Source organism: Octopus sinensis, unplaced genomic scaffold, assembly GCF_006345805.1.
Source record: "Octopus sinensis unplaced genomic scaffold, ASM634580v1 Contig10384, whole genome shotgun sequence".
NCBI classification, from domain to species: domain Eukaryota; kingdom Metazoa; phylum Mollusca; class Cephalopoda; order Octopoda; family Octopodidae; genus Octopus; species Octopus sinensis.
In genome coordinates this window covers 258,000-271,990 of record NW_021832124.1, presented here as the reverse complement: position 1 = coordinate 271,990, position 13,991 = coordinate 258,000, and the positions used below count along the sequence as shown (strand labels likewise).

The window sequence follows — 13,991 nt, the reverse complement described above, 5'->3', positions numbered from 1 at the left end:
AAAAAACGACCTAGAATAACAGATTCTGAAAAACACTTTAACACAATTGACCATTCTAAATTCCAGACGCGACTTTTTAGCTACATATTAAGACTGAGCAGTCTCACTCCGTCGAATATTGCGATGGAAGCCAATTTGTAGGATCTGAAGAGGGATTCCGTAGTACAAGAAAAACTTATTTAGTTTATGATTATCCATTAGTGAAAAATAATAAGATTAAATCCATATGCATGATTATATATTGCATATTTGTTTCTTCAAAAATCTCAAATGAGTGACCTGAACGAACTAATTAGATTACCGTTTTTTATGGATCGGAACACTGCGAATGTCACGACGTTATTAGATCATTAAAGACTAAATTTGGATTATGGACCAAATGCGCGAAATCACATGAGACCCGTAGGACTGTGGGATCATATTGGTAATTAATTTGTGAATTTAGAAATAATAAATTTCTATGAAGAATATAAATCAATTTTAAATCTTCAAGTGCTAATGGGACCGCCTCCGCCTTTAGATTTCAGTAACCCAGACAATGTTAAGGAATATTTCAAGAGAATATACATCGAATACAGATACTCCTGCTTTGATGAAAATGACCCAGAGGGTAATTAATACATGCATCCTCAGGCTGTTACCGCTTGGCCACGTTCTTAGACAACATAAAAAACAAATATTCCCGGGCTGCAAGAGTATATAAAAGGGGTTGCTTTGATCTGAAACACGCCCGTTCGTGTGTCCGTTACGGGGCATATCATTTGAAGGGAATTGGAGGACTTGATCCTTCTGTGGAGGCCAGCAGAGAGTGTTTCGAGAGGGCATGTGAACTAGGGTCACTTGAGGGTTGTCACAACCTTGGATATTCCCTCATCACAGAACAGGACTCGGATGTCCAACGTGGGGTTCAAATTTTGCAAGATGCCTGCTCGAATGGGCTGCCTCGAAGTTGTATTCACCTCAGCCGCTTTTCCCTACAAAATAACATGGAAAGTAAAGCTTTGGAGTTTGCCAGGAAAGCTTGTGAGTTGAAGGATCTGAGGGGATGCCTTCTCTTGGCTGATCTGATTGAGAAAGGTGTTGGGGAAGCTGTTGGAGGAGTCCAGGAGGCTGAGAGGATTAGGAGAATTGCTAATGAAAAATATAAACCGATCTATCGTTCAAACGAATCTTCTTTATATGGAAGAGGTTGATTATTTGTAAAAATATTTTCGTTGATAAAATAAGTATCTCTTTATTTGCAATGTCTAATATAATGGCTTTGAATGTTAGAGGAATTAATTTCAACAGCAATGAACACAATTGACGGAGGACGCTAGTTGCTACGTCTTCAAAGGTAAAAAGGATGCATGCGTGGGGCATAGAATTATCTTACTGGAGCTACAGTGCAGACATAATTCGCAATTTATCGACGCTATGCCGATTAAATTATTTAAATTTCTTGACGTTTGCTTTGTTTTTTATTATAAGATATATCTATTTGTAGTCCGTTCTAAAAATCATTGCTGTGAATGGACAATCGAGACGGAACCACATTAAAATATTTACACAGTCATCCACACTTAATAAAATATTGTGCAGAAGGAATCCCAAATCTGTTCGCTCTTTGCTAAACGAGCATCAATTGACTTTCTGGGGCTACAGCATACACAATTTCAAACACGTATATCCCTCCTTCATCGAGCTATTCCAGAAAATACATTATATCCCAGGATACTATCATGTCTATCACAAATATATTAATCTTCGATGACCTAAATGCAAAAAATGGTTCTCTCAATCGTTTCTAAGTCGCACAACGCCACCTATATCCCCAGACCAAACCAATGGTATATCTTCCCGGCCTGAAACCATCGTGTCTCGAAGACGAGAATTCATTTGAGGCTCTTGTAAACGTTCCTAAATTTTGCTAATTCGTCTTGGTCAATTAAGTACACAAAGTTTGAAAAAAATCTCAAAATACTTTCTCAAATAAGGTCACTCATCTTAAATAAAAACTCATTTATTGTAAAAAGAGGGAGGGGCAAACTCTTCGTCCCGTGCATTCCTCCGTCTCTCAAAATAACGTTCATTCCCCTCATAATAGCTATCTACAAATAATTCCCCACATCCACCAGTCCCCTTAACCTTCCCCACGTCCCACTCACGAACAGATGACTTGCTTTCCTCTGTTTCCTCAGCTACTTCCACAACGTGGGGAGAAGGAGCCTTCTCTTCCTCTGCAACAAACACTTGCTCATACGACTCATCTACAATTACTCCGACAACCAAACCTCCTCCAAAGAGTGAAGGATCCAAACCTTCTTCTGCAATTTTCCGACGCTTCACTTTATTCAGACGTGCGGCCAACGCACTTTGACGCTCAGCCCGCACTTTCTCATTTTCTCTCCTTTTTATGACAGCCTAAAATGGATCATTTATTACACCTCTTTATCCAAGTCATCAAATCGCTTGATTTGAGCTTTTCTCTCTTTCTCGTCCTGTGACAATTTAAAGTACGACGTTCCGTGAGTTCTAATCTCTGAGAATAAACAACAACTCTACCATCTCCAAGAATTGACTCATAAAACACGCCCTCGTTGACAGGTTTGGTAGGAACTGCTTCTTTTGTAGGCGAAGAAGGACGTTTGTGAGCAAAGTTGACTAAATACAGATTTGATTGCTCGCTCGGCGAATCATTCTTGAAAGAGTCGTAAAGCTTGGACTTTCGTTCGAGAGCAAGACTGCAGATTACAGAAAAATAGACACCGAGATTTTTCGAGTGCCAACTGGTCGTCCAATTCGGGATTTGGCTGTGGCTGTGGTGAAGGATCTGTCTTCATATCCTCGGAGTCTTTCTTCATTCTGAAAGGACGGTATTCATTTATGTCTTTCTTTTTTTTATTTTGATATATAAGTTGTTTCTTATATAATTCTGCTTTTAAATCAATTATCTAATTATGTATTATTCAAATTATTTCAAACATTTGAGTAGCCCGTATGTCCCTGCATCCAACGTCACACAAAACCAATTTACTGAATATATTATAATTATCAAGTTTTAAATTAAAATCATATTATTAATAACATTTTCTAAATTTTTTAGTTATTCTTAAGCTTGCAACATCCATGGAGTTTCGAGAAGCACGCGGTACTTTGGTGAGGCATCAGTTGAATTGGACGAACAGAAAATTGTTCCAAACACGACATTGACGTGTGTGTAATCCAGGAAACAAAACTCACCACGTCTTCGAGGTTCAAGCATTTTTAATGAAAACAGGGAATATGATAGACTTGAAGAGTATGCATGCAGAACATACAGTGGGTCAAATTAGTCTTGGGACACTTATATATTTTTAATAAAATTTCATTTTCTTTAACATGCCTGTTTTCATTTAATTTTTTTTCCAAAGATTAGAAAATTTTTTTTCTATCCAAACTTTTGAATAACTTTATCAATTAAACTAATAATTAGACGACTCTCAAATGTTTGCTTTCCGAGTTCCCCATGATTCCATTTTGATCTTCCCCGCAATGATCCTCAATCTCCTCCTGGGACGTACAGTTTCTGGGTCTCTTAAGGGACTTGCTGATCTTAATAGAGAAATTATATTTCAGCCAGTCCCCAGAATTTGCAGAGTCCAGGATTTCACTGAAGCCATGTTTGTACTCGACAAACATGCTCTCCAGAGTGGCCTCCAACGTTACAGTCTGGATGTAAGAACGAACACGCTCTTCAATCCCAAGGAGCTCCATGTACTTGCAGTAGAACGTTGAGACGATTCCATCCCACGTAATAACAATTGGCACAATCTTCACCTTAGCCTTTTGAATCAATTCTAATTCACTAGCTAAAATGTTGTACTTGTGCAATTTTTCTACTTCCACACTCTTTAGGTTATCCATTGAAGTCACACCCACTTCAATAAGCCATATTAGGTTCTCTTTTTTGTCGTGTATGAAAATGCGGGGTTTGTTATATTGTATTTTCAACTCTGTTGGAATTGTTGTATCAACTCGTATTTCTGCCAAGGTGTTGCACATAATACTCTGGACAGAGTGATTTTTCAGTCTTCTGGATTTTTTGAATCCCAATCTACGGCACAAGTGCATATGGATACATCTCACAATTTCATTGTGTCTTCTTGTATAATCCGAATTAAGCATCCTGTTGCATCTAGCTGCCATGTGATCAACTGTCTTATTGGAAGATTTACAGTGTAGACATTTTGAATTAGGTCTCTGAAAAAAATATTCCTGTCTTGAAGAAGTGAAAACATAGCTTCAGATTTAGGAGATATATTTCCTTTCTTAAGCAATGTTGAAGACGATTGAATATCAAAATTGTTATCATCAAGGAATTCAAATAGCTTCGAGTGAAGTGTTTTCTTCTTGATATTGAAGGTAATCGAGGCAGCCCATCTTCCAAGTTTATCCCTCGGCAAATATAGCTTCTCCTTACAGGCTGGTTTCATATGAATATTTAGATCCATTAACAGCTTCCTGACAAATTTGTCAATTTCATCAAAAGCGGACGGTTCAAAATCCAGAAGGCCGATATAATAATTGTACTACGATAAAGCATGTTCATTAATTGCCTTAAACAAATTCACCGAATTTAGTTTCGTCTTCGACAATCTTTCGATACGTTGTTGAACCTCAATCCGTAAATTTTTCAAAACTTCTTCTTTAACAACCTGACTAAACTTATTTTCCAATACACCCAAATAGCAGTAACTATCCAGTCCATTCAGCAGTTTGGCATCTTTTCTCAATAAGCAACTATTTGTTGGCGACTTCTCACAATTCTTTTCCAAACCCGAAGCTTTAAAAAATAAATACACGTCTTCCATCATACACCCGAGTGTGACTTCATCTTTGGCGAGCAGTTTCAAATCATCAATGAACAAAAAATGATTTGTAGAAAAAAACACTGAATTTTCTTGATCGGTATTGATTGATAAATTTGGGTATTTCGCTGATTACAATCTGCTCAACGGATCCAAAGTCAAAATAAACAACTGAGGAGACAGGGAATCTCCTTTGAGTATTCCACGTTCTATGTTAACAATTCCTAGATGCTGCTTTCCTAACTTGAGGGAGACCATTATAAACTTTGTTATCCATTCAGGAAGCCCGGAATTTTCAGAATCTCTGCCAGGAATTCGTGATTGATTGAGTCAAATGCTTTTTTACGTCTACCAATGAAGAGAATAATTTGTAATCATGTGATCTGTTCGCACAACAGTTTCTGTTATCTTATAAAAGAAATATTCACCTTCTTATTGAGAATTTTAATTTTATCATTTATTGCTGTCGAAATTCTTTCAAATTCACCTCTTTTCAATTTTTTATAGTTAAAAGAACAAAGAATATCCGTTAAAAGAACAATTTCTTTATAGTTAAAAGAACAATTTCTTTCTTCTTCTCTTTACTGTAGAAGTAAAAAACTTTGTAATGATAGACTCATTTCCATTTAAAGACTCAATCTTCCTTTTCATCTTGTCCACCCAGTTTGATGGGGAAAATTTTTCCTTTGTATTCGATGATAAGTACATTGTGAGGAATATATCAAAGTAGAGATGTCATTAATCGATTTTGGAGGATTATCTGATGTATATATTGGATCAAAACCCTGTTAATCAAATCGATAACCAGATGATTAATATATTGAGCAGGGACTTTCGGAGTAGGCATTCTTTCTTCAAAAGGTATTGAACTATACTTTTATGGACAATTGAATTAAGTCCTCTTCCAAAGTTAGATCTGCTTATATATAATCTTTCTTTATTTGCAGGTTTCAGATGAACATGTAAATTAGATAGAATCCTTCGAACTTCGGTATCAATGGCTTGAAACACGTGTGGCTCAATGTCAATTAGTCCTTACTGAAGCATTATTTCTAAATGAAGCAACTTCTTCCCAAACTTCAGATTGAAGTAATCCACAGTCAAATGCCATCCTCCTCTAGGCATCCGCTTAAAACGATCTTTGACGAGCCCGAAGAGCTGAGTCATCCATTCACCAGGATTCGAGAAGTTGACAGAGTCACACAAAGCTTTCAGAGGTAGCAGACTTGTCGATATCTGCTGGGGAGGTCCAGTGAGTGAATTTCCAGAGACATAAGGACGAAAATCCTTTGTTTAAAGAAAAATTTAACACTTTAAACAAATAGTCATAAAATCTTAGTAAGCAGCTAAACTTAATGTGGACGACATTTTATCAAAAATATACAAGAAAAGAAAATTTTATCAAAAATATACAAGTGTCTAAAAACTAATTTAACCCACTGTATGTTCAGTACGCATCCTTTTTAAGATTCTCTATTTTATTTTCTGTTTTCGTGAAAAAATGCATTATTTCTTCCATAAGTGTTTGTTTGTAGCATTCAAGTTCTACGCCTATTTGTGATAAGCCTTCATTTTTGGGTTTAGATGTGATATTCATCAGCTCCTTTAGTTTTTCAATGTCTTCATTTTCTTTTTTTCGTCTTTGTTTTTCATGCTCTGCATGTTTTCTCCTTTTTTCAATACTAAGCAATAAAGTATCTAAAAAACTACTTTGCACGACTGTTTGGATCGTCGGATTTATATAATGATTTGGGTCTACCTGGTTTTCTAACAAACATGTCCATATTAGGAAAAGCAAAAGTATTTTCATTTAATAAGCTGTCGATTGATAATTCATTATTATGTGATAATTCTAACAAATTGTCTGAGTCCATATTAAATCTGCTCTTAATTTAATACTTTCTACGTCGTAGCTCCTTATATATGATTTTAGCATATTGATCACTGTAAATTAATAATTTATTTTGCAAAATATCGTAAATATTATTTTAATTATGTACAGTATTGATAGTAATCAATAGTTTACAATCTGACTTATGCTCCAAATGAATGCATCTTTTGTAATGTGAAAATAAATACAAGTTATTCAAAAAGTAAGAAATTTGTCATGTTATAAATAAATATAACGGGTGTAGTGTTGCCTTAAAATGTATTTCTTAGATTTATCAAAGAATAAAATTTTTGGGAGATGTATAGGGAAGTTTGAGGAGCAGTGTTATCTTTGAAGAAACTAGATTTGATGGTATCCGCTTATTTATAGTGTTCCACTAAAATATATAAAATTCAATTTAACTCCCTCCAATTTAATCGGATTAAATAAATATTATGTAATGTTATGTAATTAATATTGGTCTAAAAATAGCCAATTTTTTTAATCAGAATTGCAAAGAATAATTTAGAAATCAATTTAAATGTGTTTTGAATGTACAGAGTCCTTTAAAAATTAAGAATAAATTCGATTGATAGAAATTCTAAAGTTTTTGTAAAAAATTGCTTACAATTAAAGTTTTAAAGACTTGGACTGTTACGCCTTTTACCCCAATCATTCTTTTCTCAATCTCCACAGTCTAATCACTCAACTGTTTTTCTCGCCACATATCCTCCCAATCTGTTCCACAGTCTTCGCAATCCACTTTAATAAGGTTTTCAGTCTTGCCTCTTTAATTCTTTGATAAAAGGTCTCCGATTAAGGTCAGATTTTTGAATTTTTGACTATCTAGTCGGAAGCCTTTTCTCTTCACGTGCGTAGATAACCACTTTTTAATCACCATAATTCTGCCATTAATTAAGGAGGTTATTCTTTCTATTTCGCGAGAGTTTTTTTGTATCCAAAAAGGGTTAATGCACGGCAAACAGGTGGTTTTTTTTCATTAATAAGTGATTTTGCAAAGAACTTTTAATATGTTCTACCCTTTTCTCCACTTTCGATTTTTCCATTCATATTAATATTCCAATTAGACTTCATAATTTTTCATAATCAATATTTAATAGCACAGTGGCTTCTCCAGTTGATCTCCGTTGCTATCGTGAGAGGCAACGTTAATTATGTTGGCGGGGTCCACTTCGGATAGATGACTTTGGTAACTTCTAGTAAAATACAGTAACTTTTGGTTAAATTCAAATTGTATTATTTGCATAGCACAGTTCTCCAGAATAGGCTATTGTTAGAATCGTGTCGAAAATAAGTTATGTGAATTATCGTTAATATACTCAGCTATTACACGATTAAGACACTCCAATAAGTTGAGGTTTAATTTGTAAAGAGGAATCTTTTTTGTACACAGTCCGAGGGAATCATCGGTCGACAATATTTCATTCATATGTTGCGTGAAAGTTAGCTCGCAGTAAGCCACATCACTTGACGAGGGATCACCCACTTTGTTAGATTCATCCACAATTTCAGCTGAATGACACTCCACGCACCTCCTCCCCTTCTTCCTCCTCTTCTCTGGCACTGTGGACCTCCGAGAAGGTGCAGGGCCTCTGGTTCGCCAGCGCATCGGTCTGGCTATCCTTCGCGACCTTCCCGCTGGAACAACGCTAATTAATAATTGATAACCCTAAAAGAAACGATTCAGTAAACTTGAATGAGAGAATTCATGATTGTTGTTGTCTTTGGTGGGCGGGTCTCCAACATGGATTTAATCTTTTAATTTCTCGAAATTGATTGAGATTTATAAATATATTTAAATAAACTTGGGATTGTGAATGATCAAACTTGTGGGCGGCCTCGGGATTGGTTCTCTTTTAATACTTTCAGTCATCATATGGAAGTTGGCCAGAAGTAGACCCTCCCGTAAATATGGCATCGATTCGGCTTTTGGCAAAGACGAGCCACCCGACACCAAAATGGAGGACACACAGAAAACAAGTAGTCACCCATTTCAATTCCAGTCAATCAAATGACCTGCCAAGTACTCTCTAAACTAGAAAAGTCACGAGTCTTTTCCTTCCTCACGAACGACGAACTTGGAGATGTATTCCATCCAAATATGCAAGATCTCGTCCATTCTGGAGCAACTGAGGTGTCTGGTCTCCCCCGAACACAGTGACTGGGGGTCTTTCGAGACTGCCGTCGACGAGGACGCCTCCTTCTGTTCGGCCCTGCCCATTCAATGTGAGGACGACCTGTGCCACACTGCTCTCATTCTCCACCAAAGAAATCCCCAGTCCATTCGGTGTGCCCGACTGTGGACTGCCACTGTGGGGTTGGACAGTGACGCCGTCTACTTGGCCAGGCTCTATTGCCTCAGGAAATGCTTCGAAGTATACATTGCCTGCCCACTTAGCAACTCGCGGAGGACGTCGACTTTTGTGGCCAACTGTACTCGGCAGGGAGGGCAGTCATCACTCGTTTGGTGACCCTTCATTGGCCATTCCAGAATGTGCAGGCGGAGAGTGACTATGACCAGTTGGTTGATTACGCCCGCTCCACAACAGCTTCCACGCTCAGACGAGAAATGGAGTTGTTGGGAGTATTGCGTGCTCTCAGTGTAGATGGTCGAGTTCGGGTTGTACGACTTGGTGTTTGATTATCTCCTCCTCTCCTTTCTCCACTTCGCCAATGACCCCCCTCCCCTCCTTCTCCAAGTTATTAACACCCGTTTTTTGCTGAGTTATGTCAAGGAAATGGTATTCCTGAGGATGTACTGTAGGCCCTGTCGACCACCATCGTGTCCCTCATCGGTCTTAGGCGTCGACTTCTCTCCGATGGAGAGGTTGGAGGTCTGTCAGTCATTCTCAGGATTCCACGCAGTTCAGAAGACAGTTGTACTCCTTTGCTGAAAAAGTACTTCCCTCCCTCGCCTGGGGATTGTTCAGTGGGGAGTCTGCCCTCCACTCATACTCCACTCGATTGAGGGATGCACTCACTCGCATGTTTGCCGACATGTACTGCACTGACTCGGCCTTTGCTACTCAGGACACTCTCTCTGCTCACATCCGAGCTGTTGTGGGGTCTACCATGACTATCCTATCCGATGATGACTCGATTATAAAGAAATAAACACAACTGTCCTTTGTTTGGTCATTGTCCCGAGAACAGGGGGTTTGTCACCTCACTGTTTTCCAGCTATTCATTCAACCACATTCACTACTTTGGCCTTCCCCGCAATTGTGTAGATTACTGAGGGCGTGTCTTCCAGTTTTGGCAGCTCGGATTCCTTCTTTTCAGCCAACTTTATTGCACCTTCCTTTTCTTTTGGAGGACTCTTGCTGGTTATTAACTGCAAATATTCTGCTTACCAGAACAGGTACAGAATGAGGGCGAGGAGTAGAAGGAGCCCAAATGTGAGTATCCCAAGCCAAACTATGGATTATGTGAGGGACTACTTAGAATGGGATAGTCCATGCGTTGCAGTAATTGGAATAGAACACTAATTAAATGGAATTGTCAGTGCAGCAGCTGTCTTAATCAATTCTTCATGAAAGAATCATTCGCAGAGACAGCTGAATTCGTCTGTCAGTCATTCTATTCACTTATTTCTAATTAAAGTTATCGAAAACTCAATTTCCATAGCTCTGGGGACATTGGTAATGGTATTTATGAGTTTAATTAATTGTTTTATTTTTAATGTTTGACAAATAAAAAGAAATAAAATTGGATTAATTTCAATAATTTGAGTGTATTCTGTATTCTAACTCACAATGAATGTAAAGGTGGAAAAGATTTCATTGTGGAAAAAGTTCTTTCTTTGGCTCAAGAAGCTCAGAAGGGATAATCAGGAGGAGATAATTATTGAGGGACCCACCGAAGTGGGGCATGTAATGCACATTGGAAATGACATGACCAACTTGCCGGAAGATTGGATTATGGCCATGCGCAAGTGAGCAGTATTTGAACTGTATTTGCTATATATAATACTTGTTCTATTTATTTCAATAAATGCTTTTTATATCTTCTACTGGTGCCTTTGTTCGTTTTTTCTCCAATGTTCTCTGCTTTTAATTATAAGTCGATTATAAAAACACTACGTCATTCATTTTCATTAGGAAATGAATTTTACGACTTCCTTTTCAAATGACAAATTGAGGTTAAACTAACTTGTCAAATTATTTTATCAATTATATGTGCCATACACGAGACTTTTCTCTACTGTTGTTCTCAATCTTCAATTCCTTAATAATGCCTAACAAAATGGATTGCGCCCACTTTTGCTCCACGAAACTTACAGGTCATAATTACTGACTGTTTTCAACGACGCGTGTAATCTTCTCAAAAGTAGTTGACTTTGCTTTCCAGGAAGAATTGGTTGATGTATAGCTTAATAGAAAACTAGTATGATGATAAAACAATTCTTTTCTTGTCTACATTATAAAGATTTGCCATCATCAATGCCACCATCAAAGCACACTATTTGTGTAACAATACTTGTGTTCAAAGATTTCATTCACAGTTAATCCTTCAAGCATGTTCTTTTTGTTGGTGAACACATTTTTTCAATAAACTCTGCTATCTTTTGAGTAGCATATGGTAGTCTCAAGCTGTTTATTTGTTATAATTACCTTGGTAATGGATATAACTTTGCAGAACAATCTATTGTGGAAAATGGGACCTGTTCCGGCATGTAACATAGAGGCTATGTTTGAATGAAAGATTATTTGCTTCCTCAAACGTGCGCATTGTACTTCATTTAAAGAATTTGTGCAAATACTGATAATTCATTTATGATATCAAATAGGTGCACGAACCACAGATTAAATAAAAAATATGGATTAAATATGAATAAAGTGTTAGTTTGGCTTGAGTAGGTCAAGAATATCAGCAAAGGGATCAACAGTCTTGGGAGGAGAAAGGGGAGTGCTCGTGACAGTGGTATCTCCCCAATCCGGACTGGTCTCACAACCAACAAAGTCCCCAAACTCGTCTTCAAAAAGATTGTGGGGTTGAGTGTTGTCCGCCACACACACATCGTCCAATCCAATCAAATCCTCAATCCCCGCCTCCGAAGGCACATCCATAGGGGGAGACTCCACTTTTTCAGATTCGGGAGAATGATCGGAGTATCCCTGGTATGTGTAGTCGTCATAGGACCCGTCCCTGAGTGGTGAACACACACCAACCAGGAATTGGGGGTCATCCTTGTTCGAAAGGAGGTCACGACGGAGGAAAGAAACCCCTTCGAGGACGTGTCGAGAGGACGTTCTCCGGCTAGGGACAAGAGTGGGGACACTACACAACACGACTGTCTTCCCAATCTTGGACTGGATTTCTCGTGATTTGAGTCTCTCTGATCGGAGAGTGGCATCGTCTGCCAGGAGGTCGAGGATGTCGCACACTTTACTGCGGACTGGGGATGTGGGAGAGGAGGAGACCATTAATTCCCTGGTCACGCCCATCCCTGTCCAGACAGGTGTAGTGAATGAGGTTGAGTCGAAGGGACGAAGTCTGTCGTCTGGCACGAGCAATGAACCGACTGTCCCCCCGAATGATAATGAAATGGAGGAGTTTGAGGCTCTGTGTTGATTGTGGAGGGCAACCTTGTACACTCTCACCCAGTCATTGTCGATGTCTTCGAACAGTCGCTTCCAGAGAATGTGGCACACGTCGTTGAAGTTGGCTTCGGACTGGGCCATCAAGTCGACGATTGCCTGCATGTCCTGAGTTGTTGGACCAAACTCCTCGTAGGAGGTCACGTCTCGCACTTTACTCTGGATGGCGTTCATCGTCACCATCGACTTGCTGCAGGGTTACCTCCTCTGCTTACAGTTTGTCCGACAGTTCCTTGAAATTCATCCCACTTAACACAATTAATTGCCCAGATTTACTTATTTTAATTATATTTTAAATATCCACTTGACTTTTAATGGACATTTTATAAATCCCATATCCACATGGATGCCCAGAGACCATTGCCGGTTGTCCTTGGCGAGGACCTGCCACAATATGACAATCAATTGTTGTCTACCGTTATTAATAAACTGATAATATTTGAAAATGAATTAATAAAATCTCAAATTGTTGCATGTCAATGTCGGGAAAAGTAGCAATAATAACAGGTAGTGCAATCACTCTTGTCTTCCAGGCGCCAGTTCTGGAATTGGGGAGGCCACCGCCATCCTCTTCGCAAAACATGGAATCAACCTCTGTCTGGCTTCCCGAAATGAACTCCTCCTGAAGAAAGTGCGAGACAAGTGTGCTCAGCCCTCGAATGTAGTCCTCGTGCCTTAGACCCAGCACTTGGTGGTTCCCACGGACTGTTCTGACCTGACTCAACTAAAGTCAATGGTGGAGCAATGTCGGCAGCACTTTGGGCGACTGGATGTGCTGGTAAGGTCACCCCTGAATGGTCCCAGGTCAACAACGCAGGGATAATCGGGAATGACAATGTGGAGAATATTTGCATGGACAAATTCGATCGAATGCTGGATATTAATTTGCGGTTTGATTGCACACACTAATAAAGTGCCCCACTCTACTTAATCCAGTTGGCCACTCCCTTCCTGGCTGAGACTGAAGGGAGTATTGTCAATGTGTCCAGCATAACTGGCACTCGAGCTGTAAGTCCTCTCCCTACTCTCCAGTTCCCCAATGTCCTCTCCTACTGCATCTCCAAAAGTGCCCTCGACCAACTCACCAAGTGTGCTTCCCTCGGTAGATTCCCCACTCACTCCATAGAGTTGGGTCCCCGCCAAATCAGGGTCAACTCTGTCAAGTCGGTCTTCCTCATTACTCTTTAGTCCGGGGATCATCCTCACACAACTCCACAGGTCTTCGGGCATTGAGGAGGAGGCCTACCAGCAAGTACAACCTCAGTCATATTCACAGTTCCTCGAACGTGGGAGACAAGTCCACCCTCTTCGTAGAAACGGACTGCCCGAGGAAGTAGCGGAGGCAGTTCTCTTCTTGGCCGACAAAAACAAGAGCGGGTTCATCACCGGAGAATTGCTGCATGTGGATGGGGGTAAACATGCTGTGTGTCCTCGATAAGTCACTCTTTCTTTTCTACTAACATATTGGCATTTCTTCAAATATTTAAGTTTTTCTTAATTGATATGTTAAACCTGTTTATATTAATTTAATAAATAAAAGAATACATACACTCAGTTAGTGATGAAGAAAGTTCTTTTTGGTATCAAATCAAAACCACCTCCAAAGATTGTTCAAATGAACGTGGAAGAGGACAACGTGGAGAAAATTGAGTATCTCGATTTCTATGGGTG

At 39.0% G+C, this 13,991-nt stretch overlaps 2 protein-coding genes across 2 annotated transcripts; one reads left to right on the top strand and one right to left on the bottom strand.

Annotated features, from left to right (window-relative positions):
- Positions 1–3,450: 3,450 nt before the first annotated feature.
- Positions 3,451–4,023, bottom strand: LOC115228394. The gene has a single exon (XM_029798986.1). The coding sequence runs from the start codon at positions 4,021–4,023 to the stop codon at positions 3,451–3,453; it is 573 nt and encodes a 190-aa protein (XP_029654846.1).
- Positions 4,024–12,662: 8,639 nt separating this feature from the next.
- LOC115228393 (tropinone reductase 2-like) lies at positions 12,663–13,826 on the top strand. The gene is made up of 3 exons (XM_036498924.1): positions 12,663–12,811; positions 13,235–13,483; positions 13,515–13,826. The coding sequence occupies exons 1-3, from the start codon at positions 12,663–12,665 to the stop codon at positions 13,756–13,758; spliced, it is 642 nt and encodes a 213-aa protein (XP_036354817.1). The 3' UTR covers positions 13,759–13,826.
- Positions 13,827–13,991: the final 165 nt, after the last annotated feature.